Source organism: Caloenas nicobarica, chromosome 2, assembly GCF_036013445.1.
Source record: "Caloenas nicobarica isolate bCalNic1 chromosome 2, bCalNic1.hap1, whole genome shotgun sequence".
NCBI classification, from domain to species: domain Eukaryota; kingdom Metazoa; phylum Chordata; class Aves; order Columbiformes; family Columbidae; genus Caloenas; species Caloenas nicobarica.
The window spans coordinates 119561214-119586839 of NC_088246.1; the positions used below are offsets into that span (position 1 = coordinate 119561214).

The 25626-nt window shown below is 40.4% G+C and overlaps 1 protein-coding gene across 2 annotated transcripts; it reads left to right on the forward strand.

The window, feature by feature from the left end:
• The first annotated feature begins 832 nt into the window (after nt 1-832).
• On the forward strand, nt 833-24275 carry MEP1B (meprin A subunit beta). Of its 2 annotated transcripts, XM_065627258.1 has the most exons (15): nt 833-879; nt 986-1004; nt 1190-1240; nt 1340-1383; nt 2377-2455; nt 3547-3664; nt 7917-8095; nt 10131-10349; nt 13447-13599; nt 14361-14576; nt 17113-17580; nt 19304-19486; nt 19944-20208; nt 22664-22862; nt 23877-24275. In XM_065627258.1, the coding sequence occupies exons 3-15, from the start codon at nt 1210-1212 to the stop codon at nt 23892-23894; spliced, it is 2172 nt and encodes a 723-aa protein (XP_065483330.1). In that variant the 5' UTR covers nt 833-879; nt 986-1004; nt 1190-1209; the 3' UTR covers nt 23895-24275. The 2 variants fall into 2 exon arrangements, with proteins under 2 accessions (XP_065483330.1, XP_065483331.1); XM_065627259.1 differs by lacking the exon at nt 14361-14576 and having other exon boundaries at nt 835-1004.
• Nucleotides 24276-25626: the final 1351 nt, after the last annotated feature.

Below are 25626 nucleotides of genomic sequence, written 5' to 3' on the forward strand. Positions count from 1 at the left end.
TGAAAGATAACTAATTATTTGCGTGGAGAAGGGAAAACAGTTGTGAGGGAGAGGAACTATAGTAAAAATAAAAGTAAAAATCCCACCCTGCTTTGCAGCGTTGATGTAGTATCTTACCATTTGCTATATCGATATTGTCAGAGCTCAGAATTTAAGGGTGTTTTTACGTTCAGTTTGTGAACTTCTTTTCAAATTATGAATACGAGACTTCTGGTGAGAAACAGTAAAACCCACCCAGCAACAATTGCTTAGAAAGGCTCTTTACGATTTTGCTCACTGCATGAGAAATAGTTGCATAGTATTATGTCAAGTATGCCCAAGCTGGTCCAACATGAAGCATCTAGTCCAATAAAAGAATATAGATCGTATTCTATAGGCACATTAGGACAAGGAAAAGTCCATTATGTATATCTCATTATGGCCTGTGGATTTGAAATGTTGCAGAAACAGCGTTTGAGTTGGTATTGCTGAGGTGCATGGAGCTGGGGCTGAGGTGACCTGGACTCTGCACCTAGTCCTTCAAAGGCTTGCTGTGTGACACCAAACCACTCATTCTATTCCCTCATCTTCAGCTTTACGATGGAAAATTAAGCAAAACTTCCATAGGTTCTGTACAGCTCCCAACTAGTAGCAATACTCGATTTCATAGAAATAATAGGCTCTTTTTTTCCCTGTTTGTGAAGGACCATTCAGCAGTGCCTGAGTTGTGAGAGAACACCACTTGCGAAAGCTTCACAGAGGCAGGACTGGGCCACTTACGTGTTGGGCAGCCTAAAGTGGGAAGGACACAAAGCTGACACATAAGCAAATAAACATTTCCAGTCAAATGAGGAGGCAGTGGGTCCAGTCAATCCGATACAAAGCCATGCGCTAAGTGCTGTCAGTTGAGCTTGAATCTCGTCTCTAATACTGTTGAGAGAGTAACGCGAGCTGCATTTCATTATGTCCCTTTCTAATAATATCTTTTTTTCTTCCCCCTCCCCAGCCTGCTCCGGAGACAACTGGTGAGTTCTGTTTAGAGATCTATTTGTATGCGCGGGAGGCAGTCAACAAAACGAGCTGCTCATAAACATCGCCAGGACAGACACAGATTTATAATTACTGTTATTGTTATTGCATTAATTTTCACACTTCATAAAGATAACAGCAAGGGCTGATGTCCTACCTCACTTGTCTTTTTATTTTTCAGAAATAGATGTAGATGGAGGAATGGATCAAGACATCTTTGACATCAATGAAGGTTTTTAAAATTCAGTTTATCGTTTAATTTTTTTTTAATGATTTTCGTTATGGTAGCCACAGATCAATACAATAACTGAATATCTCGTCTTCCCTTTAGCTTTAGGACTAGACCTTTTTGAGGGAGACATCAAACTTGATGGGGTGAGTTCAAATGTAAAATATAAAACCAGAAATGTGTAATTGACTTATGCAATGTAAAGTATTGCTGGTGTGGAAATCATTGATGCTCCTACTAACAATAAATGTTGTTTATATAACAATAAACTGAAAATGTTTGGGGATGGATTTCTACAAAATGTGATAGACAATGGAGTCGGGTGCATTTGCAGAAACATTATCCAGAATAAGGCCAGATTAGCCATCAGATCAATATTATTAGCTTCTAGTTTCTTTTACTGTGGCTTTTATAATTGTACTTTTAAGAGATTCAGAAGCACTGATCACATCCAGACAGGCTTATATAAAAGATTCGTAATTTATCTGCCTAAGTTTTATTATGAGCCAATTTAATTTACGGAACAGTTCTGCAAAACCTTCACCATGTAAGTAGATTCACTAAAATCAATGGAAAATTAAATCTATAATACCACATTTTAAAGCATCTGTGCAGTATCTGTGTCTGATCAATTAAAAAAAATGCATAGCAAGTTGCATTTCAAAGAGACCTAGTAGAAACTCCAAAAGTGTCTTCTACCCCTGAAAATCAATAGTTTTTTACTGTCCCTTTTGGTGAACTACTTTGGCCTGAGCGTGTCAGTGGAAGCAAGGAAAGCACTTGCGAAAGGCACAGGAACAAACCCTTGGATTATGAAACAATTACAGAATTGTTAATGTCTGTGCACTTTTCAGGACTTTAGATCTTAATGCTTTGCATGGGAGCTGAAGCTCTCCTCACACATGGATCAAAATCTCAGGTAATTTGCATGGAGAAAATGCTACGGAAGTTGGAGACACCAGGCGAAGGGATTTTAAACCCAAGCCTTAGACCTCTGACTCTGTCAACATTTTTGAGCTGTTTGATTTCTTCTATGTCTTATATGGGCTTGTAGGATACAAACTTTGCTTTAGCACTATTGTAGTCCCTGATCCTAAATAACTTTTTACTGAGGACTGCGTATTCATTTTCTTTCCCAGATGCGGGAACGAAACTCCATCATTGGTGACAACTATCGGTGGCCCCACGTTATCCCCTATGTCCTTGATGATAGCCTGGGTACAGTATTTGCAACGTGTGTGTGTCGTGTTGATTGAAGTGTTAAATACAGGCTGATAAATATACTGTGGCATCCTTTCATCTTGTAAGTCTAGAGCAGGACATTTCCCACAGCGGTTGGGCCTGCGTATGCACAAGCAGAGTAGATCATCTTGGTGTTGGTGCTGGGTCTCACCTCCTTTCTTGGATGGTTCTCATCCTGCCATTGCTATGGCCCAGGAGATTGATTTGATTTTAAAAACATATGTTTGAGACATGAAGCTCTACTAAGCAGAAGAAAAAAAACAGGGCACTGAAGATCTTTTTAAAGCAAGAAAACTTATGTGGCTATTTACATCATCTACAGCAGTGATGGCAAGTTGGCATTCTGGCAGTTTGCAGTGGCACATCACTGAGTCCCCTGTTGTGGGGCCAAGGACACATCAGAGCTTGTCTCCATCCCTTCAAATCCACCCACCTGTGGCTCTGCATGGCATTGGCAAGTGGTGAGGTGGAATTTGAATTCTTACTGTGTACCACATAGTGAGATTGTGCCCTCACCAGACAACGCGGGGTCAACTTTCTGGTACATGGCAGGAAAAAAAAATCACCCAACCCCAGTTTAGATTCGGATCTAAACTGGTTGAAACTATAAAAGTTTCTTAGAGGAGATAATCCGGGTATAATGTTAGCAGTTCAAGTCCTGGAGACAATCTGTGAGAGATCTGTAACCTGCAGTCTGCACTAGGTGAAATACAATGTCTTTGTTCTCTGTTTACTTAATATTTGCTCACATAAACGTCAGCAGAGTAAATGAATAAATTTACAAAATTAAGAGCCACGCACTAGCATGTACTGTATACTCATCATGCCGTATTTTGTACACAAGTACAAAAGAAAAATTACATGGAAACAAAATAAGAGGATGATAAAATATCACAACTGCCTGATTTATGGTTTTTAGGTCGCTACTCCAGTCTTAATCCAACAAAAAGCCTGCTTATTTTAATGAAAGATTGCTGGAGCAAGACCCACCCTTAGGACTTACTCCATATGGATAATAGTACAAACCTATTGGCTCAGTATTGACAAGAAAACTGTTTGCGTTGCAGAAATGAATGCTAAGGGACTCATCCTCAAGGCATTTGAACAGTATCGACTGAAAACCTGTATCGACTTCAAACCTTGGGAAGGGGAGCAGAACTACATATCTGTCTTCAAAGGAAGTGGGTAAGAGGAGTGATGTAAAATAACTCTCATCCTGTATGTCTACAGGCTCTTTTAATGGCCAGCATTCACTCTAAAATTCATATATCTGATTATAATTTTGTGGTTTTGTTGTACCTGTTTCTCCAGTCTTCTTTTAACTGGAAATGGTAGTATTTTCCAAAACAGGTATTACCTTGGTAGTAATGAACAATTTCTTGCTGATATTTATTTTTAAATATGAGAGGTAATCAAGTTCTTTAAGTGGTAATTATCTGGGCATGGTAAAAGATAACAGAAACAAACCAATAATTTTCTTGGCTGATCTTTGGATACACGGAGTGTCACTTTCAAATGGTCATCCTTAGTATGCCTTGGTTTTGAGGGGAAAAAAAATAATTCCAGCAGAAACATGATAGTTTTAACTGTGTGACAATTAATTTGTTTGACTATAACAAATGGAATTGCATTTAAACAATGTCACACCAGCATTCATATATAACAGTGATATTTTTAAATGCTGCACAGCACTGAAATATTTTACAGAGGTTTCAGTTTGCTTACCTTTTTTGATGTATAATTGTGCTAGTCCACCTTAAATTTTGCAAAATAAGACTCCAGTAAAGAAGTCAAAATTGCCCCAGCTGCTTCCCTTTCTAAGACAGTCTCTGTCAAAACAGTGCAACAAGAACAAATAAATTCTCCACTCTATGCTGAATCATTTTTCCGTTAGAAAAGGAGATCAAGAAAAGCTTGATAGCCTGGTGAGGAAATTTACTTTCAGAAAATCATTTCCTGGTACGAGAATGTATTTGTAAATGGGAAAAGATTTTCTGATAATAGAAATGTTTCCCTTTGGTTTATTCTGAGATATTTGTAGCAGATAATTGTTTCAAAATTTCTTCGGTCTCTGGCTCTTTATATTTTCCACTCTTCATGCTGTGCACATGACACTGAAACTCAATCCTAAAAGGTGTATCAGTGGAGACTTACGGAGCCATGCATTTTCCTGTCCTAATAACTCTCCAGCTTTTTGAGCCAAATGGAAAAGTCATGTAGCTAAATTTTTTAGTCCTTCATCACACAAAGTATGCGTTGAATTTGCTTATAATTGTACCCCAGAAAGAACCACAATGTTTAGCCTATGGCAAATAAGAGGCCTGTGCACAGTATTTCATTTATATGTCTATTAAAAATGGATGAGACATGGTGATGAAGAAGACAAGTCCCTCTAGTTGGATAACGTATCTTGCCCTCGCTGCCTGGTGTGTTGCTTGCCCTGAAATGTTTCTATTATCTCAGCCGACCCATCTGTAAAAGAATTAATGCTCAGCAGCACTTTTTAAAAGATTGGAGCTAAACGGTGCAGTCTCCTGAAAACAGCTGTCCAATTTCAGCAAGGTAGCTGTACAAATAAATTATCAGGACCGACCCTGCATTAACTACCTTTCATTTCATTCCATTCCCTCCTTCTGGTATAATGGGACAAAGTAAAAGGTGGGTAAACCAACCCGTCTCTCCTCTGCCATTCTTTTTTTTTTTTTTTTTAAAAATCAGCTAGGACTACTCTAACTTTAAACTAAAGACCTCAGTCCAGAGGGTGCAGTACAGACAGGAGCACAAAGTTCCTGGCAACACCAGCCAGATTCATAAAGTTTTTTTGCGCTAAGAAAAAGTTAATAGATCATCTTTGCCTTTCTGACCTTGGCTTGCATCTATAAAACAGAGGGAGGTGGGGGAACTTTGTGTCAAAAGGATTTGTAGTAAGCCATAAAGTCCTCGCCTGGATTATCCTTTTGAATTCAGATGAAGTCAGCCACAAAAGAAGGCAGCTGCCATTTTGCCGTGTTGACTGCCCTGTATAAAAATACATTTGTAGTCTCTAACATACGACACAGTGTCATCAACCCCCATACAAAGAGCTCCCGCCCTGTCTACATTCTTTATCTACTAGTTGCCAAGCCTTGGCTACTGCCTGTATTGTTTTAACAGGTATATATTTATAAAGCGAAGTGAGTAGAGGTACATGTAAAGTTTTCTAGAACACAACTTCTCACCTCACCTGCCCTTCAGGCCTATGCATCTGCTGCAGAGGTTGGACTTTGGCTCTATTTAAAGACCTTTTCTTGACTCCAACCTGTGTGCTGAGCAAAATACATGAGGAATGCTCGTGAATTACAGAAATGCGAGAACATCAGGTCTGGCAGGTGCCTGCAGAGCTCACAGAACAGTCTGGGAACCTGCCATGGATGTGCCGTTTCTCCTTACTCTTCTCATGAAGAGCAGGACTCATTCAGCAGGAAGGCTAGCATGGTGTGGTACAGTCAAATGTTTTGCAGACCATGGAGGATCAACCCTGTCTCTAGTATTTCCACATGGGAAGTTAGGTTTTCATGGAGATCTCCCAGGAGTTCACCTCAGCCCTTTGCAGCTGTGGCCCATGGCAAAGGCAACCCGTGCAGAAGTGGACTGATACAGATGCCTGACTTACCAGCTTGGTGCTGGTAAGTCAAAGTGTCTGTGTTGCAATCCTGGCGATCTGTGATACTATGGGAAGTTATTTGCTAGCAGGAAATTAGTATAAAAATGTGCCTGAAATCAGTGCTGGCTGTTAGAGAATAGGATTTTGAGATGGTATCATCACTAGTGGCGTGTACCTACTTACAGCCCTTCTTGCAAAAAGAAGGCTGATGGGATTAGTCAGAGCACGTACTTCCCTGTTCCTCTAACCTCTGACAGAGAAACTAGCAATGCCAAAAACATGGAATCAGAGGAGATACAGCTCTCACATGCTTGGGGAAGCTAGGACTTTTCCTCCATTTTCTCTCCTCCCAAAGACAGCGCTAACATGGGGTTCCAGGTGCCCATTTCTCTAGAGTGCCCCATCCCACTCATCTGGTTTTATTCTTAGTGCTGGGCAACACAGAGCAAGTATTTGCTCCCTCTGTGGCTGCAGACTGATGGTCTTGTAGGCGTTTGGCAGACTGAAGACAAGGGGAAGCTGCATCCCCTGGTGCTTGGATGGTCATTTTGCTGAGTGTTCTGGATGTTCCTGTAGCCTGTTGTGCTCTGCACAGCAGATGTGAAGCCAGAGGCAGATACTCTGGTGTAAGGTGGACCCAGAACTGTGATGGACTTCTTAGACTTGTGCAGAACCAGAAAAAGCTGCATAATCCATAGGAGGCCTTGTTCAAGGGAAGACCATGAAATTATGGATGCCACATGTGCTCCTTCCCAGGTCTCATGCTGTGATTTTAATGAGTAATCAATAGCCAAGGCCTGTGCTCTTTTGTGGAAACAGAAATACTGGGGAATGTATTGCACTAATAAGTTACAGGGTTTGAAAACCCATGGTGTGTTTGTGTTTTTAAATTTCTGGGGTGATAGGACTGCAAATCCTGTGGCATATTTTGTGCCCGATTAATTTTATGGACTTTATTGGGTAAGTGTTGATTTATTTGCTGCATAAAATATCAATTTAAATGTAACTTTCTGTGCTTGCTAGTTTGTGGACATGGGGTGCCACTTTATTGGCTTGTGCAGATAGCTCATTGAATTTTTTTATTCTTTAACAAAAATTTCCAGCACAGCTGTGGTTTTGCTGTTCCTTGTGAGCTTGTGTCAGCAGCAAGTGCTGTAGCACAGCAGCTCACAAATAGCTGTAATAGAAAGAAAAGAGTTTATGAAAACCCCCATCAAATCCACCAACCTTTCAAAAGGTAAACACAGTCGTGCAGAAGCGTATCTGGCCTGGCAGCCACAGTCACTCACAAAGCAAAAGGGCAAAACAATAAAGAGAGAAGCAGCTGCAATCACAGAGAAGAGAATGTGCGTGAACCTGGTGTTCCTTATGGTTGGGACAGACTCAAAGTGCACTCACAGTCACTTACTGTGGTCCAGTTAAAAAATGTTAATTTGCAGTAAATTAATTTCTCTAAACCACGTATCCATAGTCTTTGATGTTTACCAGAGTACGAATGAAATCCTCATCAGTTTTCTTCTGTCACAAATAGCTCGACATTTTTCTGCTAAAGCAAATGCATTAAAAACAATAGAGCCAGAGTGGGGGAACTGCCAGTTCATCAAAACAGAGCTAAATGTGACAGGAAAGGATACGGTAAGCAACAGATCAATGAAAAAGTACTCTCCGTAGCAAAATGTAATTTCAATGATCAAGCTAAAAATGTACCTGTTGAACAGAGCGATTCTGGAGTTCGTGTGGGCAGGGGTTGGTGTGTGCCTCACAGAGCTCGCTCTCATTTCATGTCAACGCCAGCTGCTGGTCCTCAGTGGGAAACCGCCAAGTAGGGTTGCAGCAGCTCTCCATCGGAGCCAGCTGTGACAGGATCGGGACCATCGAGCACGAGTTCCTGCATGCCCTGGGATTCTGGCATGAGCAGTCGCGCTCCGACCGTGACGACTACGTGTCCATCATCTGGGAGAGGATTCAGGATGGTCAGTCACTCCCCGGCTTTTTTTCTCAGACTCCGGTGTTAGGGGGTTTAGTGGTGGAACACGCCTTACAGCCATCCTTTGGTGGCTGCCCTATTCTCTTACCTGGACTTAGTTTTCAAAGCCAGTTTATCAATAAATTAAACATCAAGTGACATGTATTTGGGACAGAAAGCCTCGTTTGTTGTTGCCGTGGTTATTCCTTGTGCCACAGCAGTTCCCAGAGGCCTCACTAGAGATCTGAGTCCTGTTACAGAATCATAGTGTCATTTTCGTTGGAAAAGACTTTCAAGACCATTGAGATAAACCATTAATACTGTGAATTCCACCACTAAACCCTGTCCCTAAGAACCTCATCTACACGTCTTTTAAACCCCTCCAGGGATGGTGACTCCACCACATCCCCGGGCAGCCTGTTCCAATGCCTGACAACCCTATCCGTGAGGAAGTTTCTCCTAATATCCAGTCTAAACCTTCCCTGGCACAACTTGAGGCCATTTCCTCTCACCCTATCACTTTCAACCTGGGAGAAGAGACCAACCCCCTCCACACTCCAACCTCCTTTCAGGTGGTTGCAGACAGCGATCAGGTCTCCCCTCAGCCTCCTTTTCTCCAGGCTGAACAGCCCCAGCTCCCTCAGCCGCTCCTCATCAGACTTGTGCTCCAGGCCCCGCACCAGCTTTGTTGCCCTTCTCTGAACTCTCTCCAGCACCTCAATGTCTTTCCTGTAGTGAGGGGCCCAAAACTGAACACAGTATTTGAGGTCATGCTACCTGTTGTACAGCAGAGCGACGGAAGAGAATAATTAATTTTGTTTGAATTAATACCCTAAGAGCAGTACTATTCTGGGAGCCTTTAACAAAACAAAAGTGACAGAAAAAAAAAATCCCACTCTGAAAATCCCAGTGCAATCAAAGCCAGTAGAAAACCTCTAATGACAACATTGTTCATCCTCTTTCTCCCCAGCTGCTACACCCAGCAGAGCTGAGATGGCAGAGGATGCAGAGAGGGTGTGCAGAGAGGAGAGACCCCTTTCAGGGTCCTCGTCTCACGAGCAGTTACCTGAGCAATGCAGCTCGTGAGTGTTAAGTGTTGATGTCTTTGGCAGAAGCCTGAGAGCTGGCACATGGTTCCCTGGGACTCTGCTGGGTCTCTGCCTCTTCAGCTTGCCGTTGTCCCCTGTGACTTTCAGGCAGTTCAAAAACAAAGCTGTATACAGAGGCTGGATGCTTTCCTAACACAGGTACACACGGAAGACTGTAAAAAAAAAAAAAGCAGATAATGATTAAATCTAATGCATTCTTATTTAGTCATGATCAACAGCGAGGTGCATATGCGAGTATATATTACAGAAAATGACTTAGACTCTGTTATTTGATTTCCATTATATTTTGCTGACTCTTTAAAGACAAGTTGCTCTATTGTTAGCCATTTGAAACGGCTGCAGCTTTTTTTACACTGACCAGAATATAATTACTGTATTTTGACTAATTTAAAATATTTAAAACTTTACCTTCCATTGGATAGTTGGTAATGTTGGGGTTTTTTTGTTGTGGTTTTTTTTTTTCTCATACTGCAGAAAACATCTGTAAAGTTAAATTCTGGAAGCTTCTCTGATGACAACTCTAACTTGTTTATTGTGAGCCAAAATGACCAGCAATTTACCATCAGAGAATATAGATTAGAAACAGGCAGGCATTACAGTTGCAAATTGCACTAATTTGAGTACTGAAACATTATCTCCACTTTTGGGTGTTACAAGCCCATCCAAGTTAATGAGTAGTTTCATAGGAAAAATATTTCTGTTAGCAAAAAGCTTTCCTTCATCCAGTAGAAGTCATCACATTATGTTCCAGTGGCTGAAAGAGGAAATCAAATAACTCTAGACTATAAATAAGATAGTTTTACAGAGTAAAACAAGTAAACGACTACAAAAAATACTTGGGGATCTGACGGATTATCTGTCACTTTAAGTCTGCATGTCTAAACTTGGTCCTGTTGGCCAACAAACAATCTTTCCTTTTATTTTTCCCGTTAGGTACAAGTCATAATTTCAACAAATACGATGATAAAACTTCAGACTCCCTGAATGTTCCTTATGACTACACTTCTGTGATGCACTACAGCAAAAACGCATTCAGAAATGGAACTGAACCCACCATCATCACTAACATACCAGACTTCATGGATGTTATAGGACAGCGAATGGATTTCAGTGATTATGATCTCCAGAAACTGAACCGGCTCTACAATTGCAGTAAGTGTCTCCATTTATTTTAAAGTTTTTGCATCTGGTATTAGAAAGAAATGAAGATGATACACACATGCTGGACTCATCCAGGCCCAAGTGAAAGAGATGCTAACGTATTTGGAGAAGTGAATTGTGTTAAAAACACCAGAAATAATGGTACAGCTAGAAATAACATAGTCATCCTGCAGAAACACTGCTGCATAGCAGTGTTTTCTGTGCAATTTTATCTGACCTTTAGTTAAAAACCAGCTTCACTCAGCAGCTGATTTTTGTTCATCCCTTGGGTGACTGTTTAAAATGTATGCTTCTGCACAAATATTTTTCGTTTTTTCCCCCCATTATTCCACAGCTGTTACTCAGACACTGCACAAAAATGAATATCTTTGCTGTGGCTATCATACCTACTCCACTCTCATGCAATTTGTGAGATAGAGTGCGGGTCCATGCAAATAGGGTACAGATACTTCTGTTAAGAAAATGTGAGCTTTTAAAACCTTTATTTCTAGTTTCAAACCCAGTCCCTTACAAAAGTGGTCAAAACACTTATTTTGCTCATGTGGGATTTATTTTAGAAAAGTTGAGTTAGAGACAGAGAAATATGGATAATTCTGTTACCAAACTGGAACAGAATTCTGTAATTGCGACTGCATCAAATGTGCCCTGTCACTCAGATGAAAACTTTTCTTCCCTGCCTCAGTATCTTAAGGAGTGAATACTGGTTTACAGTTATATTTTAAGCCTCATTCTACAGATTACTTAAATAATTATCAAACTGTTTTATTACAACAGTGCATTTTTTTTGGAGCATACAATTCTGATGAAAATAATTCTGTTCCTTAGCTTCCAGCACTTGGCAAACATTCAGTCGGATCTTATAGAAGTGCTTACAGCTAAGGATGTCTTTAACAGTGGAAGGGGTCCTTCTTCCTCTTCGTTAATCTTATATAGTTTCCATCATTCTTGTTCATTATATAAATACTTCATGACATTTTCAGTTTATTCTTAACTCACAGGCTCATTCCCCAAGGGAAATAAGCCCCAGTCACATTGAAATTAGTGACAAAACTGCAACCTCCCTCAGTGCAATCAGGATCTGTTTGGCTCCCGAGTCTGTCCCTTGGCTTTGTATAGTGCATATGATATTCGCAGAGCTGTTAGTGGTCTTCAGATCACCCATCATTTACCAAAGTGGCCCCTGTGCCAGGGAGGATGGCTTCTTCTCAGGTCGCAGCCCTTGCCCACCCAGCTGCTAGAACGATCCTTTCAGGCTAGAGGGTAGACTGAGAACGCCAAGCATGGTTTGCGTGGCAGATCTCCTCCCAGAGGAATCAGAAGATTATTTCCATTAACATGATTTAAGGAAAAGTTTAAGCTGAATTTCTGCTCAGGGCCTGTGTGGTTAGCAAATTGCATTAAAAATGGGAAACTTCATTCTTAAATTGAAAAAAAACCAAAACAACCCACAGCATAAGAAATCCTGAGAGATACTTCAGTGCTATTTTGATCTCTTCCTCAGGGCTGCCTTTCAGGCCATATGAAAACAATAGATTTTAGTCTGTTTTCCCCTTCTAGCATATTACTTAACAGAGCTGACCATGAGGTTTCCCTGAGCCACTGGAAGTCAGGACTCGGCACTCATCACCCATGTATTTTCTTCCAAGTCCAGCCTTTCACTACGTACCAAGAAAGTATCTGGCTCTTGGTGCAGATGGAGATAAACACCTGCCTCAAGCAGCATTCCATTCCCCTGTTTCATGAATTAATCTAAGAAATACATGGTAAGCTGTTAGGTCTAGCTTTACTCTCCTAATGTTGTTCAGGTCACCACTCCACGCCAGCTGGCACTTTCTAATTAAGGTAGTTGGGCTACTGCTTTCCTGTTTGGGCAAATTTTGTTTTGTATTTTGATTTCAAAGAGTTCTTTCATCTAATAATTCTACATTTTTGTTACCTTCTTGCTGACAGCTGAATGGGCCTTTTTTTTTTGCTTTCTTCAGCAGTCAATATATAACATTTGCTGTGAAAATATTTTCTGGGTTTTTACAATATCATACCAATAGTGTATCTTAAAAGGTATCAGTCATCACTTCTGATAGACTTGCAACCTCTAGAGATTTGTTAGCTCTCTATGAGGACAGTACAAAATATCTCAGCAATACAACTGATTCGGCAGCAGTTCATACCTTAAGTGTTTCCCTGAGCTACAGCCTAAGTGGTGTGCCATCGAAGGTGATTTTTGCCATACTCCTTGCCCTTTTTGTGGTGCAATGAAACCTTTAAACTTGGCCACAATATTTTATATATTGTTTGAAAAGCAGTAATCACAAAGCTTTTTATTAACTTAGTTGTTTTCAAATCATGGCTGGTGTTACACAGAGCTCAAACATGATACAGTGAGAAACAAATCTAAGAATAGGGATAAACCTGGACTGTGTCTTCCCTCACCCATCCAGGGTTTGCTTTGGACAGAGAAAACATTTCATACAGTGTTTTCCCTTTCCTACTCAACTGCAAATTCTTCCTTCACTTAATTTTTCACTTGTTATATGCAAGACGTCTTAAAAATTTGCATGAGTTGAGATATCCTCTGTCCCAAACATATTTTTGCCAAATGTTTTTTTTTCAAGTCAGTATTTTGAAAATCAAGGTTTGTCCGTTGCAGTGAAGTAACTTCTGCTCTACTATATTTCAAAATAAGCAGTTCAGCTGACAAATTAGTGAAACTTTATCAAAATCTGTGGCCATATGTCGACTGGCTGAGGGAAAGCAGAGGAATGAATGTGAAATCCTCAGACCTTTTGGCTGTGTGCAGGTTGGGGCTGATATTAGTGTTCCTTATATAAATAAAATATGTGGCCTGATGATTAGTTGGCACCCTTTTGTACTTGCTAAGTGCCCAGAGTGGTCCTGACGATGTCTTATTAATATCAGTGTTAATCACCAAATGCTCCAAGTTCCCAAAGATTGTACCTGGTATTTGAAGCCACTGATTGTTTTGTGTTTGCATTTCTTAGTTTTCCTCTGGTCTTGTCTTTGGACATTGAGAATTAAAATGTATGTTGTGTAACAAACATTCACAACTTTTTTTTTTTTAATGTTATAGCTTCCTCCCTAAGTTTCATGGACACATGCAGTTTTGAACTTGAAAATATATGTGGCTTGATTCAAAGTTCAGATGATAACAGCGATTGGCAGCGTTTGTCTCAGGTTCCTGCTGGGCCAAATACTGATCACACTAATATGGGAGAATGTGAAGGTATGAGAAAAGGCTCTTCTTATCTCTCTGCAAAGTATTTTCTGCAGAGGCATGCGAGTTGACTTTGATCTTTGCCTTGTTCTCTGAATATTTGTTGACAAATTACAGTTTATTTTTTAACCAAGTAACATAAATCTACATACCTCGGGGCATCATGTGAGACATTTGATTTTCTGCTTGTTTGAGAAGATTGAATGTTCTTACCTCTTTTGATCTGTTTTCTAGTCTTAGTGTCACATCCTGACACAAGAACTGTATAAAATGTTCTAACCTATGGTACAGGCACACCAGAAAGACAGCTGCTTTTCTGAATAATTGCTCAGTAAGTCTTTGAAAAAAAATTGGGATTTAGAAATTGCATATATTATCAGGGCTCACACGAACAATTAATTGAGAATATAACCACTTGTTTCTGAACCTGTCAGACAAAACTTTGTGAGTTCAGGAGCTTAAACCAATCCTCCAGAGAGAGAGTCAACTGTGAATTACTGGCACTGGGTAAAGAGTAAAAACCCGTGCTTTTGAGGACAAATTGCTCAAGAAAGCCTAATGAGGAAGAACATTGCAAGAAGAACAGTTCTGCCTCTGGAGAATGAGAACAGGGAACAGTCCTCAGTCTGAGGATTTGGACAAGGTCTACCTTACCCTGACCTGACCATGTCTTCTAGCTTTATTACAATACAGTGTTAAGAATACCCATGCACCAGGAAAATTTTGTTTTCTCTCTCCTCTACTGTTCATTTCTCATTGACTTTTGACAGATTCTGGCTACTTCATGCATTTCGACACCAGTGCTGGAGCAGAGGGAAGCACAGCTATCCTGGAGAGCCGAATTCTGTATCCCAAAAGGGGCTTTCAGTGCTTACAATTCTATTTCTATAACAGCGGTCACGAAAGCGACCATCTGTATATCTGGGTCAGGGAGTATACTTCAGCCCATCCGAATGGTACTTTGAGACTCATGGGAGAGATAAAAGGTATGGAATAAAATTGTATTAGGGTTTAATCTATACTCAATGTCCTTTTCAAAGTGCTAGGGGAAAATATTGTAGCAAAGTGACTCATCTCCTAGCGTTATTCTTTGGCTTCTTCTCTAACTATGTAATTGATTCTCTGCTGTTGAAATTATACTTGATGGATCCTCAGTCAGCCATTTCCCTATAATATAATAAATTACCACAAATTACAAACTCTTGAGTTATCAAGACAGTTTTCTCACCAAAATAGCTAAAATTCCATTATTTAAACTGTTCTAGAATTGCTGCTATCAATAGCAACAGATGAAGCTGGTAGTTAGAGTAAATTACAATGAATAGGAAAGTAGTAATAAAGAAACAGAAAGTGTAAGTGCCTGGGAATACCTAACGTACTAGTTTAAAAAAGATAAATAAAATTTATCTTACTTTTAAAACAATGTTTGAAATAACTCAACTGAAGTCTATGGGCAACAGATAATGATCACAGAATCACAGAATGTTAGGGATTGGAAGGGACCTCAAAAGATCATCTAGTCCAATCCCCCAATGATTTGAGTTGTAGTTTGAAGAAAATTAAGTTCTTGTGGTTTCAGGAGCCTGTGGCCTACAGAATGAGCAACTGAGGTCAACTAATGGACAAAAGCTCTTTAAGATAGAATTGCCAAGGTCACTGTATGATTAAATTACTTTCTCAAATATTTAACTACTACTTGGTCTCCATTACAGCTACAGATAGATCAGTCTTCTTGTTACACAAAGTTCTGAGGAAGTTGTTTTACTAAATAGGTGTCAAATCCACTTTTTCTGCCTCTTTTTGTCCCTCAGCTACTTCTTATGGCTGATTGCCTTTTTTTTTCCTCACTCTTTTCTTCACCCTGGTGCTTTCATCATCCCCGTGTGCCATCAGGAATCACATAAGTGAATGTAAGTGTCAGGACTGCTAAGGCAGGTGTAAATTTCAGATTAGTCTGAGCCTTCCAAGCTCTTTCAAACTCTGCTTTGAAGCCAAAATTAATTTCTCCTCACTTCAGCCTTCTTCACAAGTACTCTTTCATGTATATGAGGTCCCATCTCCCGTTCCTGCTTTCTCAAGTCCATAATTTCCTTTTAAGCCTCTGATCTCTTACATGCGTCCAAATGAGCACCCTACTTTGACAATCACCAGTAAAACTTTCAGGAATGGATTAAGATCATTTTCCCCCTCAAGCTGTTTCACTTCTCTCATGTGAGAAGTTATCCTCACCAACGCAGTCAACAAACTTGAAGAAATAGGGACGCTCCAGCCCTTCCCAGCCATGATCCGACATCCTGGCTGAGCTGCTGGTGGGTTTGCACTGACCCACCACGCTCGAGGGGCTGAAGGACAAGCCTTGAACCCTTTCTGCTGGTCTGTGGCAGCTGTGGCTGCATTCAGCAAGGAGCAGGGGGGGCTGTGGGACATTCCACAGCACAGTAGCTGATCTGCTCTTTGAACGTGACTCGGAAACCCCAGTCTTGCAATCAATCTGTGCAGTTCAAAAAACCTTTTGTTTACACAAAAGGCAATTTAATGGAAAACAGTGGGGTGCTTTTGTTCTTGTTTCTGGGTTTATTTTTTTCCCCTCCTAATTATAATGGTAATGAAAAATGGCGAGAAATTAAGACTCATATCTGAGATCCATTGTGTTGTGTCTAAATTTGTTAGGAGAGCGAAGCATGAGTTCTGTACCTGGGACTGGCACTGCTTATTTCATAAATGCAGCTGAAAGTCTGGTCTTCTGTGCAGGTGAACATAAACCAGACAGCAAAATAAACTGTTTCGGTGCACATACTATTATTTTAATGAAGGATGTCCTACTTTCCCCTGCCTTACATGGCCCCTGTGCAGAGGTCTTTGCTTTTGCATACACTGCTCTTGGAGTCAAGTGGAATTTGTTAGTTCAGGCACTTCTAGATACAGCATCAAACTCACAGTGAGGTTTTACCACATGAAGTAGGTTATGCAAATGACTGGCTTTAATTTGAACTTAGTGCCATTAATCATTTGATGGGTGAATAGTCCTGCTTAGGCAGACTTCTGACAAGCCATTTACGTATAAAAAAACAATTGCATGAACCAAGCTTGTAGTTCTAGGCTCCCAGAATCCTCTGTAGAATTTTTCATTGAGACATATTCAGTTATTTGAATATACGTTGCTCTGAATTTTTTTCTTATTAATAATACAGGTGACAGCCATCTTTGTGCATGTAATTATTGCAACATTTGGATTAATTTAATGGAATTTTCTTTAAAAATTTACAAGAAAACCCGGTCTTAAAAACTATTAACACTGCTTTCACTCAAATTAAAGAGCTGCTATGCATGTTACATCTGTTGAAAAACTGAACCGAGAAAATATGATCTTGCATGGAAAGAGTAACATCTGCAGGAGAAATATCCCATCACGTCGATGCCGGTGGAACTGAGGAATTCATACACAGCGTTGGTACAGGTCTGTAGATCTGTGTAGTGTTTGACTGCACTGTTTACTCAGAAATCACCACCCTTGTTTTTCAGGTTCACCTGTGAGTTACTGGCAGCTCCATCACGTTTCTTTGAATGTCACAAGTAAATTCCGGGTTGTGTTTCAAGGTGTGAGAGGAGGTGGCTTATCAAATGGAGGCCTCTCTATTGATGATATCAACTTGTCAGAAACTCAGTGTCCGCACCACGTCTGGCATATCAGAAATTTCACACATCTCCTCAACACAAGTCCAGCAGGGACAGCAGGACGAATATACAGTCCACCTTTTTATTCCAGTAAAGGATATGCTTTTCAGGTCAGCTTGTATTTAAATGGTAGCACCGACAACCCATTTAATGTAGCAATGTACTTTCACTTGATTTCTGGAGCAAATGATGATCATTTACAATGGCCCTGTCCGTGGCAACAAGGTACCGTGATTCTGCTTGACCAGCATCCTGATATACGTCAACGGATGTCAAACCAAAGAAGTATAACAACCAACCCCCTGGAATTATCAGGTTAGTTAAAATTAGACATGCTATCTAGTATGTTTAAAACACAGCCAGAAGACAAGGAGTTAAATTTTCTCTTCTTGTAAATTAGTTCAGTTTTTTCAGTTTCTTAAATGTTTTATTTGCTTATAGCAATAATATAACTGATCCACAGACAAGAAAAAATCATCATACAAGTAGGTTAAGCTGGGTCATTGGATTTTGACGTTGATTTGCACAAGAAACAGGTGAATGATCCACTCCTAAAAATTCTTTCATATGCTTTTTGAAGATGCATTTATACCTGCTTTATGAGAATGCAAGTTTTCCAGAAGGCTTGAAAAGAAAAAAACTGATTTAACAATACACACAGTTCATACTAGGTAAAAGTGCAGCTATTAAACAAATCCCCTCCCTCCTCATAAAAGGTACAGTGGTGTCAGAGCAGATCTCCAGATAGACAAAGTACTGATTCATATGACATAATCTGTACTTGTTCAAGGTATGAGAAGATAAGGAGCAGTGATCCACAATAACCTGGAAAGGAGGCAGTTGAGGTAAAGATGCAAGTCTGAGAAATGGTAGGAATCTCTATAAAGAGAGATATTAAAGAAAAACCCCATATTCATAATTGGAGAAAGATTGGATTTAAGCCAAAATGACTTTCTGCATCTGTATAAGAGTTTTGCCAAAAGAAACCACCTCCCCTACTGAATTAGCTTCCTGGGCTTTCAGACCGTAACGTTAGTGAAGGAAGTAAGGCAGGCACAAAAATGTCTAATTCACACTATTATTTTTAAAAACTTATGATTTACATTTATGTTTCTATGACACTGTCCCTATGTGAAAACAATTGATGTAATCTAGAAAGACTAAATGTTCTCCCCTGTAAATGAAAGATGCATCACACTAGGTCCACCATAGATGATTGACATTTTCTGCTGTTACGGCCAGAGAGCTCAGCCCTTTTCCTTCCCTGGCCCTACGGACATGTGGTCTGTTTGCACTCTGCTCCTCCTCCCTAGTTTATTCATATGTCGCTAATAGCCCCAGGCTCCCAAGAGAAGCCCTGTAACTCCAGTCCTTTCTCTAACCAGCAGAGGTGTTGCAGCAGGCAGTTTCTTCTCCCTCTGTCAGATACTTTCATAGACAATCAGGCTCAGCTTTGAGATTTAGAACAGGGTTTGATGGAGGAGTCAGCAGCTGCCTGTGACTATTCAAGTTGTTCAAGTACCCCCCACCCTACATCCACATCAAGCAATGCTCTTTTTTGAAAAACAATGAATAAATTAATTTTACAGGTGATTCATGTGCTACTCATCTTCTTGCCCACTGCACTTTAAAAGGACTAAAAAGCAAAGATAACAGGTTTTCAACTAGGTCTCAAATAGCCTCATCTCCAGCAGGCTCTTTTCTCAATACTTCAGGCTAAGCCAAGCCTTGAAGATCTCCATTGTCTTGTGCATCACATCAGTGTGGAATCTCAGGAAAAAAAATCTGCAAATATTTTAGGCAGATTCAGCATTGCTTCTACTCCTTGAGTTTCAGGCAACTTATTGTCCTCTCCGAATTCATGATATCTATGAGCAGCTAAGCAGAAGCAGGCAAAGCGGGATGCAGTCTGCCTTTGTTGTTGAGAGAGCCCTCAGTACTACTTTTCAGCAGAGATTATCTGAGAAGGAAGAGACCCTATTGAGAAAGAAGTCCAGAGTGGTCCTGCACTCACATTCAGTTAATTATTTTTTTCCAGATTCCTCATCATCTTATTTTTGGGATAGGCCAGATAAAGTGGGATCCGTGGCATCTTTTCCCAATGGAACTACATTCATGAGAGGTCCAGGAATGGGAACGAGTGCATTTTTAACTCATCAGAGACTTAGAAGCCGCAACTTTATTAAAGAAGATGGTGTTTATATTCTTTTAACAATGGAAGGTATGTAAACATAACTGGTATTCTTTATGATACAGTAAACATGGAATGTCACATACTTACCAAGTCACTATTACTGTAGATATAAATACACATGATGTACTTTGCAAATGAGCAGTTTTGGAACAACGCATGTATCTGAAGTCAAATCATATGTCTGAATACATTTGTGGATAGGTACGTGCACTGTATGACTCCTTTATCTCATGTGAAGGTTTATAAAATGATGCAAATCCTGTACAAATTATTTTGAATGCAGTACTTCGAATAAAATCGTCTGTTTCTGAAAAAATCTAGAGAACATTTCCAAAATACATCATGCTCCTGAAAGGTAAAAAAACTATTTATCCATTATACCTGTGGACAGGCTCTTTGCTCTTTACTCTTAGAACTTATCATTAGAATAAGCAGAAAAATAACATGAAGTAAAGACCTCATTTCTTGTGGTTTTATCGTGCAGATATATCACATCTACTATCAACTCAGCCAAGTGTTTCACCCACCTTTGCTATGAATACATCCAGTGCCAATACCATCAAACCTACCTCTACCACCACTGCCACCACCAGGCCTTCCACTACGTCTACCTCCACCACAACACCCACCACAACAACCTCTGTCACCCTGACCGAAGAGCCAGAGCCAGAGGTTCCAAATTCTTGTCCAGACTACCATTGTGAAAATGATGGTGTCTGCGTTATTGTAGATAGAGCGCCAGTGTGCAGGTAACTGCTTTTATTCACTCTAAGTTGCAATTTTAGGATGAGTAATGAAAGCTTCTGGTAGAATAAATCTTTGTTCTTAATGAAAGGACAGACACTATAGCTGATTAAGGCAAATATTTCCAACTTCTACTGTGAGACTAAACTTATGACCACTTTGGGCAAAAAGCTCCTAACCTCAGCATTGACCATTTTGAAGTACTCTGCTTGACTTCCTTGTAAATGATATATTAAATGTGTTTATCCTTTTTAATACTGTATTAGTCCAATGTTATAAAACGGACTGTGCAACTCCTTAGAGGCCCCTATAGCAAAATTTAGAAGAGTTAAATATAAGTGGAGTTGAAACAAAAATGCATTTATATTGGTAGAAAGATGTTTAATACTTCTCAGGCAGGATGCATCAGAGACATTATTTTAGAATTTGATTCAGAAATATCGTGCAGCACGAGTTATGACCATGAATTACCAAAGCGTAGTTGCTTGCCTTCGAAACCAGCAATGAAGGCTGAGGGCTAAAAAGATTGTTTACCCTGCAAGAAAATTAATATCAACTTTTATTTAATTCTCTGTGGGTACATTTACGTAACACACCTGGCTGATCAGCTTTGTTCCAGCTCTCAAGGCTGAAGATAGCAACCTTATGTGATGCTGTGCCAGGGCAGGTAGGCTGGAGAGTGCTGTGAGGCAAACCTCTAAAGGCCAAGGGCACCAAGAGTCAGGATGACTCATTGAGTGCTCTGTCTCTCCATTTAGAAACCTTTTAAAAAACAATTCTTGTGCAACCCATCAGAAACAGGTCACAAATATGAGTAAATGTCAAGGAGCTTTTCCAAGAAGACCAAAAAAAAAAAAAAAGTTATGCTGAATGTTATGCCTGATTTCGAAATTATGGAAAGAAATCATTTATTCTCTGACATCTGCGGACCGTTTGAAGCTCTAGTGCCTATGTGACCTACTTTCCATCCTAAAGAAGTGTGTGACCAGCAGTCGGTTTTGGCTCCTGTTTTCTATTAGGAAATTATGGAGAATGTGGCACATTTAAGTTTCAGTTTAAGGTGGATCACATATGTCCCCCAACAGTCCGTATCGCTGCAGTGCACTGTGAAAGGACTGATTTTCGGGGTGGAGCATATAGTTCTGAATAAATGGCTTAGACAGGAACTAGAAAAACAATAACAAAAGGAACAACCAGAGTTAGAAAGATAGGAGCAGGTGTGCATTCAGCAGTACTGCACATATATATATATATATATATATATATAATTTTTTTTTTTCCAGTTAGGTCATTGGGGCCCTCATGTGCTCACTATAAAATGTTTCAGAGCTGATATTAGTGCTGGATAAGGTGAAGGAATCAAGGCTTGGAGGTGGTTTTTAGTCCTATAACCAGACAACCGCTAGGATGTTAATTCCTTTTTACTTTGTTCTTGGGGGAGGGCAGAGGCAGCTCCTACATGTTCTTTAAATTTGAAAATAAGCTCCTTCTGGTAATGAGATGGTCTGATTGGGAATGTACCACATCTGCAAGTGGAGAAGCACTAAACGGGGAAAGGTGAATGTGTTGGGAACATTTTTGGCTCGCTCAGTCCTAGAACTGGGGAATTCATGCACCCAAGTTTTGGTTCAGCTGCTCGCTGGTCAGCGGTGCCTTGAGAGTCCGGCCTGTGGTCTCCACCCCATTTATCTCATGGGTTCAAATTGCTGCATAAGGTGAGCTGAGAAATAAAAAGATAAAGAACACGTGAGGAAATAGGAGGCTTAGGTTTTCTAGAGGATGGTAAACATGGCTTGATAGGATAAAACCAGCAGTGTAAAGCTTCTGGACCACTTGCCCTAGGAGCTTATTCAGCTCCTTCCTATAAAGGCTTTTTAAAAATTGACTGCGTGAAGAAGGTAGAACGGCTTCGTGTAAAAGCTGAGCATTGAAAAAGGCAGAACTGCATCAGGCTATGAGGCTAATTAGTAACAGTGGACGCAAATATTACATGACATTGATTCTAGTGACAGGTATCAGTTTCATGGAGCAGAAATTGAGTTTTCTATCAACAGAAGTGCTATAAGTTTCAGGGAAAAAGCAGCAGATAAGTGAACTGAGTGATCCAGAGGGCCTCTCTCTTGGTAGCAAAAGACAACCATTCTGTAGCAGCAGCTCTACAGATCAGCTGCAGCCAAGCCTTAGGCAGTCAAAAGAATTAGAATGGTGCTTGGGTTTTCTGGCAAAGACTCCCTCTGAAGATGTGACCTGTAAAACAGCAGGAAGCTGAAAGAAGCACATCCAGATGTGTAGGGATAGTAGGCCACTCACGACAACTTTAAAATAGAAGTCCACTTTAAGATAACTTCATTATGCTTTGAGATATAGAAACAATGCATCAGAGATACGACTTTTTTAAAGTAGCCCTTTTCATGCCTTTATTCTCTACGTGATACCACACCTCTTTTCTTTTACTTCTAGATGTCCAGCAGGTGACAATTGGTGGTACATGGGAGAAAAGTGTGAAAGGAAAGGCTCAACTCAAGAAAATACTGTAATAGCTGTTTCTTCAACCATGGCTGTATTTGTTGTAATGCTTATTGTCACTGTCACAACTGCGGTGTGCCTTAAAAAGAAATACAGTCAAGGAAAGGAAAATGGGGAGAATCTGAAGCTAGAAGTAAGTGTTTTGCCTCTTTCAACAAATACATATATATACACACACACATACATATCTCTCTATATTCACTAAAAAGTAAGCAATCCAATTCAGTAAGAAGTAACTTGGAAGATGTCACATTTTTGAAGTTTGAAGACTCCAGCTTAGAAATTAAAGAGCTCCAGTAAGTGCTACTAATTTATCAAACACCAAAACCCACTTTATTCAAAACCTGTGCTCCTCCTCCACCCCCACCACCCTTACTGCCTTGACAGCAGTGTACATGGAGTGGGAGAGTATGAAAAATGGGGCTCCTTTTCGGTTCTTAACTAAACTGCATCTTCTGCTTAGTGGACTTGTATTTCATCTATTACTGCATTTTCTACTAAAGATATCCCCTTAAAACACCTGGGTATGGTGCTAAAAAAACCCATCCCAAAATCTCAAAACAAAAAGCAAACCTAAAAATCAGTTTCCCTATTCAATGGCTAATTTTTATGCAAGGAACAAAGTAGCCATGGAAATTCTGACTTAGGGAGAATTAGAAGAAGACAACAGGTTAAAAACCATCTGAATGAGTGGGTCAGAAAGGCCATGTAGTCAATAGCTGAGACATTTGGGCAGGTTTTGATAGGAAGTTTCATAAAGTCCCAGGCATCTGGACTCATGGTTTAAACAGAGGTTTAGACCTGGAAATAACAAGAATGATATAGGTGAGAGGGACTCACAAGGCACAGGAGAAATTTGGTAAACAAACTGAAGAGGAATGGCCTTCCAGACAGCAGACTTCCATTTTGAGTTTTGTCCCAATATTCTTTATTTGATATCCTGTTGAGGTGCAGTACCTCTGTGCCATGCTAGATACTTGACACTGTTACTTTATGACCTTCCAATAAATTATTTTGGTTTCTTTGATAGTAATGCTCTCACATTATACACATATTTCCCTTCCCTACATGCTTTTGATACATGGTGTGTGTGTGGGTTTTATGTTGGTGTTTTTTTAATTATTATGATTTTTTTTTCCCCATCTAGTATAAAACATCCTTCTGAAGATAATGCAAATAAGCATCAAAGACACAAGATGAACATCACTGGAAAACCGCAACTACGTCATCATTCTTTCTATTACTTTTATCTCAACCATCACAATAAAGGTTTGTAAAGTCTGGAAAATAATTCATGTGGATAAAACATTGTGTTTAAGACAGTAAAGTGTCTGACAGTGTTGTGTATCGCCATGCAATGCAGAAAGATGGAACGACATGTCTGCTCTGTCCTTTAAGTCTACCTGAACATGAAGAAAACATGTAAAATGGCATCCTGACTTTCAATCAACGCAGTGAAGTCCAGGATTGCTATCTTATCACAATACAGGTGTCTATAATAAAAGGGAGCCGTACCCTCTAACTATGGGGTACCCAACTGTTCTGAGTCTTGCATCATTTGTCAGTTAGTAGTGTGAGGTGTGGGAGTGTCTGTTTCATTAGCTTATTTGTTTGTGATCTACTCACTATAAAAGAAATAACAAGTAATGAGGAAAGTGATAAATTAACCACGCAGACACACAAACATTAATGAGGAAGTCACAACAGAGACAATAATGAGGACCCAGAATGCTTCCACCACTGATGGATAGTCCATTAAAGGAACTACTCAGGCAGAGACTTCAAGAATGTCAACCTGATCAACAATTTTTAACTGATAGGAAGGGAGAAACATGATGAAAATTAATATTATGGGATACTTGAGGCTGCTTGGGATAGAGGCTTGTGGACTTACGTAAAAATGATTATGGGATGTTTAGAGGAAGGGCCGAAGGATTCAAAGGAAAGTGAAAGAATCACGGTGGATCAGAGAGGAACTACTGTGTGAAAATGGTGCTAGCAACTGGAGAGACCAGCATGAAAAGGACATTTGTGTGCCAATGACCAGAGGAGACCACAGGTCTTGGGGCTTGTGGGTCTAGGTATGAGCACATGTAAGGGACTGGCATGTAAGAGTCTGTGTGCCAGTAACTGGAGGGACTGAGGGCTGCGGGTCTTGTAGGTCGAAACACCAATGACTGGTGGGACTTGGCGCTGTGTGTTGTATGTGTGTTGAAAGGTCCAAGTGCCAATGACTGGAGAAGAGGCTGTGGGTGCCAGGGCTGTAGGTCTGGGTGGCATCAACTGCAGAGACCTGGGTGTGTTTGTATTTCCTCAGTGAATTTAATCCTCTGTGTGTGTACTGTATAATGCACTAGCAGACGTTAAGCTGGACTAGCTGGTGAGCTGGAGGAAACATTTCCACATCTGGAGGACTCAGTCTGAGCCAGTGGTTGGGGTAAGGGAGCCCAGGGTCCAGGCATGGATATTGGGCAAACTGCTACCCATGCTGCTCTTTGTGTGTGCAGCAGCCTGTGCAGGGGCCGCATTCGGAACCTCTATGTGTGTGTGTGCGTCTCTTGTTCTACACACTCAGCCTTGCTACAGGCCAGACCTGGAAGCAGGAAGAGCAGCAGCTGCATCCCAGGGACTGGGATGGAGAAATCACCTGGGACGGTTCCTGGCTGGGCACATCGCCTGGGGAGGAGGCATCCTGGATCTGCTGGATTTAGTGGCTCCTTGAACACCCTCGATAAGTAGGGCTACAAATCAGTGGGATTTGGAGAACAGAGTAGGCATGGAAATAGGAGAAGAGCCACAGGCAGCAAAGTGTACTTCCCTGAGGAAGCTTTGCAGAGGAAGATTGCAGTCACCGTGGGCACACGTCATCACATTTGCAGTGTTTTGGAAGGGGGCTG